General features: G+C 41.4%; 1 protein-coding gene across 3 annotated transcripts in view; it reads right to left on the bottom strand.

Annotated features, from left to right (window-relative positions):
* The window catches only part of EPB41L4B (erythrocyte membrane protein band 4.1 like 4B), a 566,800-nt gene that overhangs the window by 460,175 nt on the left and 88,651 nt on the right, over positions 1-17,974 (bottom strand). For all 3 annotated transcript variants that reach the window (XM_089689066.1, XM_089689067.1, XM_089689068.1), the window contains exon 3: positions 2,005-2,047. In XM_089689066.1, the coding sequence (XP_089545192.1) occupies positions 2,005-2,047 (43 nt within the window). The remainder of the gene's footprint in view (positions 1-2,004; positions 2,048-17,974) is intronic.

Here is a 17,974-nt window from a genome sequence, read left to right as displayed (position 1 = left end):
CTGATTGCTGGGAGCACCCGCTGGCCAGCCCTGGTACTGCAGATCAAAAGGCAGGTGAGTCCCACCATTGCTGGCCAGTCCATTCCTAACAATTACTTTTGAGGCAAATTATTTTAAGAATTATATATAATATTTGAATGCCTATTTAACCACTTGACCTCTTGAAGGTTTTACCCTTTCATGACCAGAACATTTTTTGCGATTTAGTACTGCACTATTTTAACTGGCAATTGTGCAGTCATGCAATACTGTACTTAAATGAAAATTATATAATAAAAATTACAATACATGTATTTTAATGGGTTTGTGTGAAAGTTATAGCGTATACAATCAGGGAGGTACACTAACTGACATCAATAGTGACACCAATACAGTGCTCAGTGCTAATGCTGTACACTGTCACTATACTAATGACACTGGCTGGGAAGAAGTTAACATCTAGAGGTAATAAAAGGAGTTAACTGTGTATATGTGTAAGGTGTGTAATACGTGCTGCTTTTACTTTATTATAAGACAGTTTTTTTCTCGCCACTTTGCAGGGAGAAAAAAACCAGCCACATCGATTTCCCCTGGTCTCTGTTTTTTAAGCCCAGAACACTCTGTGTGGACACTACCAATTGGCTGAAATCAGTTGCCAAACTCATGCTGTGTCCAATTACAGCACGGGCCGGGCAGTGGGTGTGCATGCAGACCAAGTAAAAGGCCATCGCATATTTATACACGTGACTGTGCCTGCACCTGCCGCAGTAAATAAACTGTGACTTATAGTTAACAGCTTCCCGATCGCCCAATACTGCTACAGGGCGGCACAGGTGTGCAAAGTCACATATATATATATATACACGTGATTTTGCATTTCTGGGTAGGGGAGCACATGAGGCGTGCGCATCCTACCCACGCCACCATTCGCGACCGTCAATCATCGGGTCCCAGCCAGTGATTACTCACCGGCGCCTGGTGATTACCGAGGATCTCCGGTGGGGAGAACGGTTTTGTTTACTAACAGTTCTCCTCCCTGTCAGCTTAGGCACACTGCTTTGGATGGCTGTGTACAGCACAGGCATCCAAAGCAGTGTGCTTACAGTGAAGCACACAGACACCGCCTCATAATAAAAACACACCCAGCATACAGTTAACTCTTTGATAACCCCTCATGTTAACCCCTTCCTGCCCAGTGCCATTAGTACAGTGTCAGTGCTTTTTTTTTTTTTTAGCACTGATCACTGTATTGGTGTCACTGGGGATGTCAGTGACACCAAGTCAGTTCCCCCCCAGTGTCAGAATGTCCACTGCAGTCCTGCTATAGGTCACTGATCGCCGCCATTACTAGTAAAAATTAAAAAAAAAAAAAATCCCAGTATATATACTGCCGTTTGTAAACGCTATAACCTTCACGTAAACCAATTTACGCATATTGGGATTTTTTTTTTAGCAGAACACATTTTGGCCTAAATTTATGACGAAATTTGATTTTGTTTAATTATTATTCCTGGACATGTTTAATAGCAAAAAGTAAAAAATGTATTTCTCTCAAAATTGTCGGTCTTTTTTTTTTTTTTTTTTTAAAGTGCAAAAAATAAAAAATGCACAAGCGATAAAATACCACCGAAAGAAAGCTCAATTCGTGGGGAAAGACGTAAATTTAATGTGTGCAGCGTTGCATGACTGTGCAATTGTCAGTTAAAGTAATGCAGCGACGTAAAGCAAAAAATGGCCTGGTCAGGAAGGAGGGTAAATCCTCAGGAGGGCAAGCGGTTAAATTGTAAATAACGTTCTAGGTCTTTTTCTATTCTTAAAATACACTATAGAATACAGCTTTAATCTAGTTTGAAAAAATATACATCTCTAAGACATCAAAAATGAACCAGTGCTTACCCTTTTACCTATATGTAATTTTAACATCTGTTATGTAATATTTATTTGTTTGGAAGAACTTTACAAGCAGAAGGCAATACAGAAGCAATTTAAAGTAAAACAAAAAGCAAAAAAAATTGAGATACATACTTTTTATTTGTTTCTTAATGGGTTTCGTATGGTCCAGCCAATGCTTTAAAGAAAAGAAAACAAATAAATGTGTCAACATGCATGTAAAAAAGATTTAAAAGGAAGGTCTGTTTGTTTAGGAAAGCTAACTTCAGTGTATTTTTAAAGGGATGAGTTCATTTTCATATTAAAATTTACTATGCAATAAAAAGGTCCCAAGGATTTAACAAAACATTGCTGGAAAAAGTGAGCTATGTAGGCCAAGGGTGGCTTCCCTTAAAGTGTTACTAAGCCCGTAATAGTAAAAATCGGTCTGTATATGCAGTAAATCATGCTGGTTATACTCACTGTGGAACCTAAACGGGTTAATCCTCTGCACTGTGTAAAAAGGCTGTTTGAGCCGGTCTTCACTGAACTTCTCCTACTGAAACCAATCCATCTGATAGTACAGAGCTCTAGGAGTCACTCTGCACATGCTCAGTTTAGTGTGTATTGCTAGAGAGTTTCTTTTTCCTTTGGGAGGGTGCAGATAATCAGCACAGGGCCAATCAGCACTGTTCAGACTGAGGGTCAGGGGTCATGCAGCCTCATAGGAAAGTCAGAGGAGAATGGGAACTCTTCCTACATGATTAAGCAGTGCTCAGCCTGTGCTCACTAACAGAAGCCACAAAACTGCTATATACTGCTAATGAGAAAAGGTATTTAGCAGTTTATATTTACTGAAATAATTGCATTTCTATGTACTGTGGGAGACCAGATATAGTGAATGCTAGGTCCTGGGTTTAATAACACTATGTTTGGCCAGAAAACATCTATTGAGAGAGATCCATCGCATCCTGTACAGAATCAAAGACAGCGATTCCCTCTGACATACAACCACGCACCTGCAGTGCATGCTTCCTCCCGTCACAGCAGCCACTGTTGTCAGAGGGAGAGCGCCCAACCATTTTTGTGTTCTAGATTTTGCACAGGACAAGCTGGATCTCTCTCAATGGAAATTTTCTAGCCAGACTTCAGGGAAGCCACATTTGGCCTATAGGAATATTATTTGAAGTCGGCTCATTTTTTTTTTTTCTCCACTAAACAAAGCTTTGTTAAATACTGGGACCCCATTATTGCACAGTAAATTTTAATCAATTTAAGTTTAGTTAAAACTATACCCACTGCAAGCAACAAGGAAGACCACACAAAAAAAAAAAATAAAGTGGCTTTGCTGTATATTCTATATTGGAGTACAGTACAGGCAACAGATACATACAATGGATATAACAAGTCTACACACCCCTGTTAAAATGTCAGGTTTCTGTGATGTACAAAAATGAGACAAAGAAAAATAATTTCAGAACTTTTTCCCCCTTTAATGTAACCTATAAACTGTACAACTCAGTTGAACAACAAACTGAAATCTTTTAGGTGGAGGGAAGTCAAAATTAAAAAACTAAAAACAATGGTTTCATAAGTGTGCACACCCTTAAACTAATACTTTGTTGAAGCACCTTTTGATTTTATTACAGCACTCAGTGTTTTTGGGTATGAAGCCATCAGTATGACATCTTGACTTGGCAATATTTGCCCACACTTTCTTGCAAACACACTTCAAATCTGTCAGATTGGGAGGGCATCTCCTGTGCACAGCCCTCGTCAGATCACCCCACAGATTTTCAGTCAGATTCAGGTCTGGGCTCTGGCTGGGCCATTCCAAAACTTTAATCATCTTCTGGTGAAGCCATTCCTTTGTTGATTTGGATGTATGCTTTGGGTCGTTGTCATGCTGAAAGACGAAGTTCCTCTTCATGTTTAGCTTTCTAGCAGAACCCTGAAGGTTTTGTGCCAATATTGACTGGTATTTGGAACGGTTCATAATTTCCTCTACCTTGACTAAGGCCCCAGTTCCAGCTGAAGAAAAACAGCCCCAAAAGCATGATTCTGCCACCAAGATGTTTCACTGTGGGTATGGTGTTCTTTTGGTGATGTGCAGAGTTGCTTTTGCGCCAAACAGATCTTTTGGAATTATGGCCAAAAAAGTTCAACCTTGGTTTCATCAGATCATAACACATTTTCCCACATGCGTTTGGGAGACTTCAGATGTGTTTTTGCAAAATTTAGCCGGGCTTGGATGTTTTTCTCTGTAAGAGAAGGCTTCCGTCTTGCCACTCTACCCCACAGCCCAGACATATGAAGAATACGGGAGATTGTTGTCACATGTACCACAAAGCCAGTACTTGCCAGATAATCCTGCAGCTCCTTTAATGTAAGCTTCATGGCAGCCTCCCAGACCAGTTTTCTTCTTGTCTTTTTAGCAATTTTGGAGGGACGTCCAGTTCTTGGTAATGTCACTGTTGCGCCATATTTTCTCCACTTGATGACTGTCTTCATTGTGTTCCATGGTATATCTAATGCCTTGGAAATTCTTCTGTACCCTTCTCCTGACTGATACCTTTTAACAATGAAATCCCTCTGATGCTTTGGAAGCTCTCTGAGGACCATGGCTTTTGCTGTAGGATGCGACTAAGAAAATGTCCCGAAAGACCTACTAGAACAGCTGAACTTTATTTGGGGTTAATCAGGAGGCACTTTAAAATGATGGCAGGTGTGTACTGACTCCTATTTAACATGATTTTGAATGTGAATGCTTAATTCTGAACACAGCTGCATCCCCAGTTATAAAGAGGGTATGCACACTCATGCAACCACATTATTTTGTTTTTACGTTTACTTCCCCTCTAAAAAAATGTTAGTTTGTTTTTCAATTGAGTTGTATAGTTTGTTTGTAAAAGTTCTGAAATGATTTATCTTTGTCTCATTTTTTTTTACATCACAGAAACCTGACATTTTAAAAAGGGGTGTGTAGACTTTTTATATACACTGTACACCATGGTTTCTAGAAATGTACCTTTAAGTAATTGGACACTGGCAAGCTTTTGAGGACACGCCCCCCAAAAACCCTACCCACTCGGCATGTCCTCAGAATTGTAGTAAGCAATACAAGTAAATGAAAGGAAGAGAAAGCCTGCGCCCTGTACTATACTCGAAGATATGGAGATTACAGGCTAGTCAAAATTACTTTCATCCTAATCATACAGTACAGGACACAAACATTCATACATCACGGGACTTCCCCATGCAATGCATTTAACCATTTCCCATTCGGCCCATGTACATACAGTCAGGTCCATAAATATTGGGACATTGACACAATTCTAACATTTATGGCTCTATACACCACCACAATGGATTTGAAATGAAACAAACAAGATGTGCTTTAACTGTACACGGTCAGCTTTAATTTGAGGGTATTTACATCCAAATCAGGTGAACGGTGTAGGAATTACAACAGTTTGCATATGTGCCTCCCACTTGTTAAGGGACCAAAAGTAATGGGACAATTGGCTTCTCAGCTGTTCCATGGCCAGGTGTGTTATTCCCTCATTATCCCAAATACAATGAGCAGATAAAAAGGTCCAGAGTTCATTTCAAGTGTGCTACTTGCATTTGGAATCTGTTAGTGAGAGCTCTTTGGATCTCATCTTGAGAGTTGACAGCATCAGTAAAGCAAGCCATCATTAGGCTGAAAAAACAAAACAAACCCATCAGAGAGATAGCAAAAACATTAGGCGTGGCTAAAACAACTGTTTGGAACATTCTTAAAAAGAAGGAACGCACCGGTGAGCTCAGCAACACCAAAAGACCCGGAAGACCACGGAAAACAACTGTGGTGGATGACCGAAGAATTCTTTCCCTGGTGAAGAAAACACCCTTCACAACAGTTGGCCAGATCAAGAACACTCTCCAGGAGGTAGGTGTATGTGTGTCAAAGTCAACAATCAAGAGAAGACTTCACCAGAGTGAATACAGAGGGTTCACCACAAGATGTAAACCATTGGTGAGCCTCAAAATAAGGAAGGCCAGATTAGAGTTTGCCAAACGACATCTAAAAAAGCCTTCACAGTTCTGGAACAACATCCTATGGACAGATGAGACCAAGATCAACTTGTACCAGAGTGATGGGAAGAGAAGAGTATGGAGAAGGAAAGGAACTGCTCATGATCCTAAGCATACCACCTCATCAGTGAAGCATGGTGGTGGTAGTGTCATGACATGGGCATGTATGGCTGCCAATGGAACTGGTTCTCTTGTATTTATTGATGATGTGACTGCTGACAAAAGCAGCAGGATGAATTCTGAAGTGTTTCGGGCAATATTATCTGCTCATATTCAGCTTCAGAAATCATTGGACGCCGCTTCACAGTGCAGATGGACAATGACCCAAAGCATACTGCAAAAGCAACCAAAGAGTTTAAGGGAAAGAAGTGGAATGTTATGCAATGGCCAAGTCAATCACCTGACCTGAATCCGATTGAGCATGCATTTCACTTGCTGAAGACAAAACTGAAGGGAAAATGCCCCAAGAACAAGCAGGAACTGAAGACAGTTGCAGTAGAGGCCTGGCAGAGCATCACCAGGGATGAAACCCAGCGTCTGGTGATGTCTATGCGTTCCAGACTTCAGGCTGTAATTGACTGCAAAGGATTTGCAACCAAGTATTAAAAAGTGAAAGTTTGATTTATGATTATTCTGTCCCATTACTTTTGGTCTTTTAACACGTGGGAGGCACATATGCAAACTGTTGTAATTCCTACACCGTTCACCTGATTTGGATGTAAATACCCTCAAATTAAAGCTGACAGTCTGCAGTTAAAGCACATCTTGTTTGTTTCATTTCAAATCCATTGTGGTGGTGTATAGAGCCAAAAATGTTAGAATTGTGTCGATGTCCCATTATTTATGGACCTGACTGTATACGGCTGGACAGGAACAGTGCAGAAGCGGGTTGCCGTTCATAAACGGTGCCCACATTTTCAGGTTGTGCGCGCTCCTAGTTAGCTGTCCGATCGCTGTACGGGACCCTCTGTGTGAGGTCCCAAACATGTGATCACTGATTGGCCAATCAGTGATCACATGAATAGCAGTAAGCAAGATGTAACTTCTGACATCATTGCTTACTACTGGTGAAATCTGTACCATGTGACAAGCTGTGACCAATCACAGCATTTCTCAATGACTGCAAGAATGCAGCCAGAAGAGGAGAAACGATGGCTTTTACAGCCTTTATGGGTGTAAAAGCAATCAGTGTACAAAAAAAAAAAATTAATCACCCCCCACAAGTAGTACAGTGTCACTATGGTGACACTGTACTGCTAGGGTGACAGTATGTTAAAAAAATATATATAAAAAAATTAAATAAAAAAATTAAATAAAAATGTAAAAAAATGTTTTTAAAAATTATAATTTCTGGTAATAAACTAGATGGGTTATTTATTTTTTTTACTAAAAAGATAACCGAATAAATTTTGGCCAAGATTTATGAAGAAAGATTTATTTGCAAAATTTTATAAGAAAAAAACATTTTTTTTCAAAATGTTTGGACTTTTTCATTTATTTAGCAAAAAAAAAAAAAAATCCCAATGGTGAATAAATACCACCAAAATAAAGATTTATCTGTCTCAAAAAAAAAATGCTAAAAAATTCATATGGGTACAGTGTTGCATGACCGCGCAATTGTCATGCAAAGTGTGATCGCAATGAAAGCTGAAAATTGGCCTGGACAGGAAGGGGGTAAAAGTGTCCGGACTTGAAGTGGTTAAAGGGTGGGCAATAACTAGATAAAGGACTGTGCCAACAGGCCCAAAACACAACCCAAGTACTGAGTGCCTCTGCAAGTGCCTTGTGGCAAAAAGCTGGATCCACAGACTAGATGTCAACCTGGAAAAACTCTGAGAAAGAATGAAGGAAGACCAGGTGGCGGCCTTACACAGTTGAACTATAGAGGTTTGGTGCCAAAATACCCAGGAAACTCCTACAGATAGAGAAGTAGGCATGCAACAGTACAGGAGGAGGTTTTAGACATTTAAGCTCCTTATTCACCATGGAATGATGCATTTTGAAGCAGGATGTTCTGTGCATGGACCGGAGGAAAGAACAAATAGGGAATCAGTTTGTTTGACGGAAGAAGTTGCTTTAAGATAAACTCTAATGGTTCTGCCTACATCTAGGAAATGTAGAGACAATTCATGCTTAGGAGCAGGGCGCAAAGATGGCAGAACAACAGCCTCATTGAAATGGAACACTAAAACACCTTTTGGAAGAAAGGATAATCTTAGCTGTAAACCAACCTTGTCCGTAAGTATGAGGAAGGGCTTTTTACAGGAAAGAGTCATCAGTTCAGCGACACATCTGACAGACGTGTTCACTACCAAAAAGGCTGATAAGAGAAACAGCTTGAATAAGGGTTTTTCTTTTTGTTTTTGTTTCTGAAACAAGGGAGTGCTAGCTAGAGCCTTTGGAAAAGGCAGACACCTGTAAGGATGCCAAGAGCAAAAATCTGGTCAAGATACTGTTTGTAGGAAAGCCAGAATGCAAGTCACAGGATAATCTCTGGGACCAAACTAATTGCACTCACACCAGACAAAGTAGGATTTACAACAGATCTTTTGACCTTTCTTGCTTTCAGCAAGGTAAAAAAAAAATTGCAGACTCAAAATTCTTTTTTTAAGACAACCAAGCCATTAAAGCCAGAGACTGAAGTAGAATGAAATAGAGGACCTTGAGATAGCACATTTGGCTGTTGGGTAGAGACCAGGGGTCCTCTGCTTGAAGTTTGAGTAGGTCTATGTATCAGGTTCTTCTGGGCCAGATCAGTGCAATTAAAAACACACTCCAGTTGTGCAACAAGAGTGGGAGAAGAGGCTAGGCCTTCCTGAGCCCTAGACAAAGATGGCTTTATTAAAGGGATTGTAAAGCCAAACTTTTTATTTTAAAAAATATCAAACTTACTTGCTCTGTGCAATGGTTTTGCACAGAGCAGCCCCAGATACGCTTCTTTTTGAGTCTCCACCTGGTGCTCTGGGCCTTTCTTCCTGTCAGGTGCAGCTGCATTGGGTGTCCATTCACACACAGAGCCGCGGCTTGGCCCTGCCTCTTCTGTCTTCTCATTGGCTCACTGGCTGTGTTCACTTGCTAAAGGGGCACTCATGTGTTTGCGCTCCCTGATGGCTTCTGCTGCTGTGTCTAAACCAATGAGGAAAGAGAGAGGAGAGAGCTTTTTGCTCTTGTGTACAGCACAGGATTGGGTTCAAGTAAGTATTGGAAGGGGAGGGTGTTTACCTTCATGCATATAATGCACAAAAGTTTAAAAAAAAAAAAAAAAATACCCACACACCTTTTGCCTCCTGCCACTTTAAGGTTGTCAATGTGATGTACAGTACGTGCAGAAAATGTTGCTGTGGTCAAATGGGCCACTTGTGTGCCTGAAATAGAGCTAGAATCAGATGCTGAGACCATTGTTAACACTGGGTCCTCCTTTGCACCAAGGGATACATTGTCACTCTGAGGTTGATAGTTGTGTGGGCCTTTGGCAAAGCAAATTTTTTTACCCTGCAATTTTGATTTGGCTCACTTTCACCTCGTCTCCACCATAGCTACAAATGAGGGTATTCCCCTTTGGGGTACTCACAGAATGTGTGGAAGATCGGGTAAGCATGTCTTTAAGGAGTACGTGGTATCCCAGGTGTAGACTGCCCTGTACTTAATCCTCCTGGTGAGAGAAGCGCCCTATTAAGGGCTCTAGGCCAAAGTGGCATTAAAGCACGTGGCCAGTAATGTGCTGTAACACTTGGTCATCCAATATGTTTGAAAATGCATTCCAAACATAGCCTATTACAGCAATGGTCAGAAAAACAGGGCGATCCTGTCTTACCTGTCTAACACTACAGGCTTTCCCCACAGCGTGGGGTCTGTGTATGGCTCCCAAGGTTTTACGAATCCAGATGCACTGCTTCTGTGTAGGCATTAAAAGAGTTCTAAGAAAATAATAAAGAAAAACAATAAATCTAGTAAAGCAGATTTCTCTATGAAGGATAAGGGGCCTATCATCTTTAGACACTAGAACAAAACTGAGGACTCATGGAGTGGGGAAGTGTTATAAAGGTGTCCCAAGGAGGCATGTCCTCAAAAGCTTGTCAGTGTCCAATCACCCAAAAGGCACATGCCTATAATCCATGATGTATGAATATGCCGCCTGTCCTGTATGATTAAAATATAAACATTTGAATACACCTCTGCATTTCTTGTTATAGTCAATCATGTGAATACTGCAACTCTTGCACACAGTATGACAAAATACATTTATTTTCTGGTTCAGCAGTTCACATTTATGGTTCAGCTGTGTGGATTCTTATGTCATCTCTTTGCCTCCAGTCTAATCACTGGACAATGAATCAGCATCATCTTTGGCAATGAGCAGGGAGTTTGGCCTAAACCAATCTTAGAGACCCTGTCATCAGACCATTCATATCAACAACAATCTTCCCAAAAGATTATAGGTGCATTGAATGTATTTTAAGCTTTGTATTTACATGAATAAGACACCCTTGTGTACACAAATAAGTCACGAGATTGCTGCTGCACAACAACATTTTAGGATGTGATGTTAGCAGCCTCTGAGCTGTCACTTAAGTGTTACTAAACCCCGGACCCGGCATTCACTATATCTGGTCACCCACAGTACACACATGGAAATAAAATTATTTTAGTAAATATAAACTGCTAAATACCTTCTCTCATCAGCAGTTAGAGCAGTCTTGTGACTTCTATCAGTGTCCAGCTGAACACTAGTTACAGCTTGTAGGAGGAGTTTTCATTCTCCTGTAGCAGGATCTCTGTCTGGACAGTGCCGTTTGGCCCTGTGATGCTCACATGCACTCTCCCAAAAAAAATAAAAATAAAACCTCTCTAGCATTACACACCAGACTGGGCATGTGCAGCTTGCACCCCAGCCTTTGTTCTATCAGGAGATATTTGGGAGACACTGGAAGAAGGGGAGGATCGGAGAAGACAGGATCAAACATCCTTTTTAAACAATGTGGGGGATTAACCCCTTAGGTTCCACAGTGAGTATACCAAGCAAGCTTTACTGCATATACAGACTGATTTTACTGTTGTGGGTTTAGTAACACTTTAAGTGACAGTCTATAATTTTTCCCTTTATTCCTACCTTGGCTGCTAAATGAAAGGTTATGTAAGGAAATAAAGGAGTGAGGCAGAGGAGCTGGCCAGTACAGAGACGTTATTAGACACTCCCAGAAGAGGAGAGGACAATGACATCCAAGGAGGGAGAGGGCTGTGCTAGGGAAATGTTCTGGAGTATCAATTTCCTAGTAAGTTTGGAGGCAGATTAAATAGAAGTCAATAAAAATTAATCGAAAAGAAAATGTTACAAGTATTTTATTATACTTGATATTTTTTAAGTTGGAAACAGGATCCCTTTAAGCAGAGCTGAATTACTACTTGCCAAACGTCTAGGTGACAACGTGCAGTGAGTTACTATAATGGCAATCTTAAACTCACTGCTCAAAAATCATGGCCTGTGAAAGAACTCTCACAACCTGAAAATGTTGGACCCGTATGCATTTTTTAAGTAACATCCCTCACCATTTATCTAATTCTGCTTTTCAAACTGCATGTCAAAATGGAGAGAACAATGGGAAAAATTCCTTTTTCTGTCAGGAAAATGGATGTTCACTTTGAGAACCATACACTTTTTCCTATGCTGACTACTGACTGTGCTAGCTAAAAGATTTCTCATGTCTCGGTTCCACTTACCATGCAATGTCCATAAACCTATCAAGTTTGAAGAATACATATTTTATAAGCCTCACGCCTGAAGAGTTAAAGTAGAACTATTCCACAAACCTCTGAGAAAGTATTAAAGCTGGAGCTTAGACATTTTTACCTATTGCTGCAGTCACATAATTTATGTCCTACATCCTGCAGGCTGATTGTTTCTGTAGAAATCTTTTGTCCTGTGATGTTCAGTCCTCTTCACAGCTCTGAAATTCCAGCACTGTGGGGCTTGAAGGATAAGTTCACCTTTTGTAACGTGGCACCTCGATTTATGGTGTAACATTACTTTGGAGCAGTCCCCGCACCCTTTGATCCCTCCCTGTGACCACGGGTGGGAGAATCTTCTCCCTGCACCTGCTCTCGCATTTTAAAAACCACTGTCCATGCAGCCGCTTCATTCATTCACAAAGTTCTGTTAATGAATAAACTACAAGTCCGGTCTGCCACTGTGGCAGATTGCTTGTAAGTTCTCAGTGAACTATGAGATTGCTGATGAGCCTCTTCGTAGTACATTGACCCTTCCTGCACTTAAAGTGGCAGTAAACTTTTTTTTTTTTTTTTTAAACAACAAAGTTTCTTCTAAAACTAAACCGACGATGCTACTGGGGGCACTGTAGGGTACTGAGTCAGCCCTGAAGCAGCAGAGGTTGGGCTAGGAGGAAAAGAACCTGTCCAGCACCTTTTTCCTCCTCCGGATCCAGCTCCAGTAGATGATACCCGGCATCACCTCCTCCATGCTTGGCCCAACCTGCAAGGACTTCCATGACCCACCGGCACAGCAGGGCCCCCCCCCTTGGAACCCCCCAGGACTGTAAATTGTGAGACTTATAAGACTTGCCCTATAGCATTACCAGCCTGTGCAAAGCAAATAAAAAAGGGATACAGTAACCCTGTAAGGTGGGTAATGGGCAGGGACACCCTTGGGTGTAAGTGGCATGCACCCTCCCCCTTCCCCCACCCTGTCCCTGCTGGAAGTACTCCTGTTCCTTTTCAGAGCTGGGTGCGATCACTTAATACACTGCTCAAAAAATTAAAAGAACACTTTTTAATCAGAGTACAGAATCAAGTCAATTAAACTCCTGGGATATTGATCTGGTCAGTAAAGTAGCAGAGGGGGTTATTAATCAGTTTCAATTGCTGTGGTGTTAATGAAAGTAACAACAGATGCACTAGATGGGCAACAATGAGACAACCCCAAAAACAGGAATGGTTTTACAGGTGGAGGCTAGGGTCAGTGTCACTACTGATAGCATGAGGTGATACCTGGACCCTACAGAGGTTGCACAGGCAGTCCAACTCCTCCAAGATGGCAGAAGGTTTGTGGTGTCTCCCAGCACAGTCTCAAGAGCATAAAAAGATTCCAGGAGACAGGCAGTTACTCTAGGAGAGCTGGACAGGGCCGTAGAGGGTCCTTAACCCATCAGGACTGGTATCTGCTCCTTTGTGGGAGGAGCAGGATGAGCACTGCCAGAGCCCTACACAATTACCTCCAGCAGGCCACTGGTGTGAATGTCTCTGACCAAACAATCAGAAACAGACTTCATGAGGATGGCCTGAGGGCCAGACGTCCTCTAGTGGGCCCTGTGCTCACTGCCCGGCACCATGGAGCTCGATTGGCATTCGCCATTAAACACCGGAATTGGCAGGTCCGCCACTGGCGCCCTGTGCTTTTCACAGATGAGAACAGGTTCACCCTGAGCACATGTGACAGACACGAAAGTTACATAGTTGCATAGTTAGTCTGGCTGAAAAAAGACAAAAGTCAATCCAGTCCAACCATAAAAAAAAAAAAATAATAATAATTTTACGCCCACAGTTGATACAGAGGAAGGCAAAAAAAAACCCCTGCAAAGCACGATCCAGTACGCTCCTGCAGGGGAAAAAAATTCTTCCTGATCCCCTGAGAGGCAGATATTCCCAGGATCAACATTATCTATAAAATGTTAGTAACCAGTTATATTCTGTGTATGCAAGAAAGAATCCAGGTAATATTTAAGCAATCCACTGAGCTGGGCAGAACCAAACTCTTGAGGGATTCTATTCCACATTTTCACAGCTCTCACTATGAAGAAACCTTTACGTGTTTGGAGATTACATTTCATTTCCTCCAGATGTAAATGGTGCCCCCTTGTCCTCTTTGATGACCTCAGTGTGAATAACTCTACACTGAATTCATTATATGAACCACCTATGTATTTATACATGTTAATCATATCCCCCTTAATCTCCTCTTCTCAAGAGAGAATAAATTCAGTTCCTCTAATCTTTCCTCATAGCTGAGCTCCTCCATGCCTCTTATCAGTTTGGTTGCCCTTCTCTGTACTTTCTCCAGTTCCCCAATGTTCTTTTTGTGAATTGGTGCCCAAAACTGAACTGCATATTCTAGATGAGGTATACTAATGATTTGTACCGGGGTAATATGATATCTCTCTCTCTGGAGTCTATACCTCTTCTAATACAAGAGAGGATTTTGCTCGCTTTAGAAACTGCAGCTTGGCATTGCATGCCATTATTAAGCTTGTGATCTACCAGAACCCCCAGATCCTTCTCCACCATTGATTCCCCCAGTTGTACCCCCCTAGTATGTATGATGCATGCATATTCTTAGCTCCCAAGTGCATAACCTTATATTTATCAACATTAAAACTCATTTGCCACAATGATTTTGCCAATTAACCGCCTCCCACCCGCCATATAGTCCAATGACGGGCGCAAGGCGGTTCTCTCGCTCTGGGAGGACGTCATATGACGTCCTCCCATTCTCACTGCGGCGATCAGCGGTGTGCTGTGTCCCTTGGACACAGCAGATCACCGATCCACGGAAATAGCTGAAGATGTCAGCTCGGTCATGTGATCAGCTGGGACCAATCACAGCTGATCGCATGTAAACAGGGAAATGACAGTTATCGGCATTTCTCTCCTCACGAGCGGTCACGCTGACAGAGGAGAGGAGAGCTGGTAATCGGCATTCCTCGGAGAGGACATGTAGACAGATCATCAGGGCACTGATGATCAGTGTAGCCCCAGCAGTGCCACCTGTCAGTGTCCATCAGTGCCAACTGTCAGTGCTCAAACATGCCACCTGCCAGTGCCCATCAGTGCCACATCAATGCCACATATCAGTGCCTACCAGTGCACATCAATGCCACATATCAGTGCCCATATGAGCTGCCTTTCAGTGTCACCCAGTGCCACCTATCAGTGTTGCCTACCAGTGCCACCTAACAGTGCCATATATCAGTGCCCATCAGTGATGTCTGTCAATGCCCATTAGTGCCACCTACCAGTGCCCATCAGTGCAGCCTCATTAGCGCACATCAGTGAAGGACAAAAATCACTTATTTACTAAATTTTATAACAAACTAAATAAAAAAACAAATAAAAAACCCAGAGGTGATTAAATACCACCAAAATAAAGCACTGGCACAAAAAAATGATAAAAATTTCATATGGGTACAGTGTTTCATGACCGCGCAATTGTCAAAGTGTGACAGTGCTGAAAGCTGGAAATTGGCTTGGGCAGGAAGGGGGTATTGAGGTTGGCTTGTAAGTTGAAGACATCCTGTAAGGACGTTATTCCACTGCACAGCTTGGTGTCATCTGCAAAGACTGAAATGATATTTTTAATCCCAGACCCTATATAGTTTATAAATATATTAAAAAGTAAGGGTCCCAACACTGAACCTTGGGGTACACCACTGACAACCCTAGACCATGAATCATTAACCACTACTTTCTGAATACGATCTTTTAGCCAGTTTTCTATCATTTGCATACAGATTTTTCCAAGCCCGTAGACTTCACCTTACACATTAGCTGTGTGTGGGGAACTGTGTCAAATGCTTTTGCAAAATCCAAGTATGCCACGTCCGCCGCTGCCCCTCTGTCCAAGGTTTTGCTCTTCTCATAAAAAAAACCAAAAAAACAAAAATCAAATTTGTTCGACAACTTCTGTCTTTCATGAATCCATGCTGTCTGTTGCTTAAAATATTTTTTTCCAGCAAGAACTCATCTATGAGGTCTTTTATTAAACTCTCCAGTATCTTCTCAACTATAGAAGTTAAACTAACAGGTCTATAATTACTTTTGCCACCTTTTTAAATATTGGCACTACATTGGCCTTACGCCAATCTAGTGGTACTATGCCGTCAGAGTCCCTAAAAATTAAAAACAATGGCTTTGAAATGACAGAGCTCAATTCTTTAAGGACCCGTGGGTGTATGCCATCCAGTCCAGGTGCTTTATTCACCTTTACTCTGTCTAAATATTTTTGGATCATATCGATTGTGAGCCAATTTGGATCATCTGGAGCTGTGTCAATACCATGCCCATTATGGACAAGAGCTCCCCCATGCTCCTTTGTATACACAGAGCTGAAGAACGTATTTAATAAATTTGCCTTCTCTTTGTCCCCAGTCACCCACTCTAGATTATTTTGTAAAGGGCCTACATCCTCAGACCGGACCTTTTTACTAATAATATATTTGAAGAATTTTTGGGGGTTTGTCCTGCTAGCTTTTGCAATCTGTTGTTAGTTTTCAATGTTTGCAGCCTTTATTTCCTTTTTGCATATTCTGTTATATTCTTTGTAATGTTTAAAACGATGATAGCGTTCCTTCATTTTTATATTTAATAAAAATCGCTTTTCTTATTATCTATAGCTTTTTTAACTTTGACCATAAACCACATAGGTTTGATTTTTAGCCTTTCAAACTTGTTGCCCATGGGAATATATTTTGCAGTGTGTTCACATACAGTCTCTTTGAAGAACTCCCATTTCTGTGTTGTGTTCATTGATGCCAATATTCCCTCCCAGTCTAAGTCTTGGAGAGCAGCTCTCTTAAAATTGAGCGTTTTTATTTTTCCTGTATGTGCTTGCTGTTTACAGCTAACAAATTAAATCATTTTATGGTCACTGCTAGCCAGATGTTTTTATATGGACATTTGTAATAAGCTCTACATAATCTCTACCAGGTCCAACAGAGCATCATTCCTATTTGGGGCCTATATGAACTGTACCATAAAATATCCTGTAGTAGGTTTAAAAATGTTTGCCCTTGGTTCCAACATGGACCAAGACAGCTGGGCCATGCCCAGCCCCTCCCAGTAATTTATCAACTCAGTCCACCACATGCCAAACCCTGGCACCAGGGAAACCGCAAACCATTCGGTTAAGGCGATCCTGGCGAAAAATGATTCTATCAGTCCTTCTGATTATAGAATACCCTACTACCACTAGCTGTCTAGGCCTTTCTGCACTACCCTCACTATCCCTCTCAGATGGTCTGCCCTCCTGGCTGTTAGGGATAGCAGTGACATCCAGGGCTGCCACCCCTGAGCTTGTCACCCAATATCTTCATCCAACTTCGCAAATCTGTTTTGGGGCAGAAAACGCAGGGCCAGCCTCTCTTTTCTGTGAGCCTGTACCACTCCCTCTCATTACAGTAACCCATCTTCCTACCTGATAATCCCGATTAGCCCCTGCGCCCTCCACCTCAATCTCCTCCATTCATATTGCATAGTGCAGGTCAGTGACCTGACCCAAGTCTTTAGCTCTCCTCAAACTGTGTTTGTCTGCCATATATCGACACTCTGGGGGAGATTTACTATAAGTGGTGCACACAGAATTTGGTGCAGATGTGCATGGTAACCAATCTGCTTCTAGCTTCAGCTTGTTTAATTAAGCTTTGACGATAAAACTTAGAATCTGATTGGTTATTATGCACAGCTGCACCTGATTCTGTGTGCACTGGTTTTAGTAAATCTCCCTCTATGTGTCTAATAAAGTATGCTATAAGCAAGTAAATATGGCATTTAGCAGAGTAGGGACTTGACAGACAGGAATTACTTTGATTGATGCACTGAAATATGGCTCCATGCACACTGGGTGTTTTAATAACACTGGTAGTGTCAGCTGTGTAAAGTCGTGTTAAAAACGCAAGATTTTAGTGTTTTGCATTAGCATTTAGCCGTGTTTGCTTTTTGTGTAAAAAAAAAAAAAAAAACGCCCAAAAATGCCACTTTGCCCTGTTGCCTTGTAAGAGCGTTTTTCCAGCTAAAAAACCCCTCTAGAAACCTAGTTCTGATTTTTTTTCCAGCCAAAAATGCTGATTAAAGCCTATGTGTGCATGGACAGATAGGATAACATGCTGGGGAGTTTACTAGCTGTAAAAAAAAAAATCAAAAGCCAAAAACAGCAGCTGTTAAAATGTCCAGTGTGCATGAGGATATATGCAAATCAAAACATTCCTGTTCCTATGCAGCAGGAAGTTTTACAAAAACATTGCTTTGATAGTGTGTACATTTTAAT

This window comes from Staurois parvus, unplaced genomic scaffold (assembly GCF_062004578.1).
Source record: "Staurois parvus isolate SC_StPar_1 unplaced genomic scaffold, SC_StPar_1.0 ptg000468l, whole genome shotgun sequence".
Lineage (NCBI taxonomy): Eukaryota > Metazoa > Chordata > Amphibia > Anura > Ranidae > Staurois > Staurois parvus.
The sequence above is the reverse complement of the archived record's forward strand: the minus strand, read 5'-3'. Positions and strand labels throughout refer to the sequence as shown.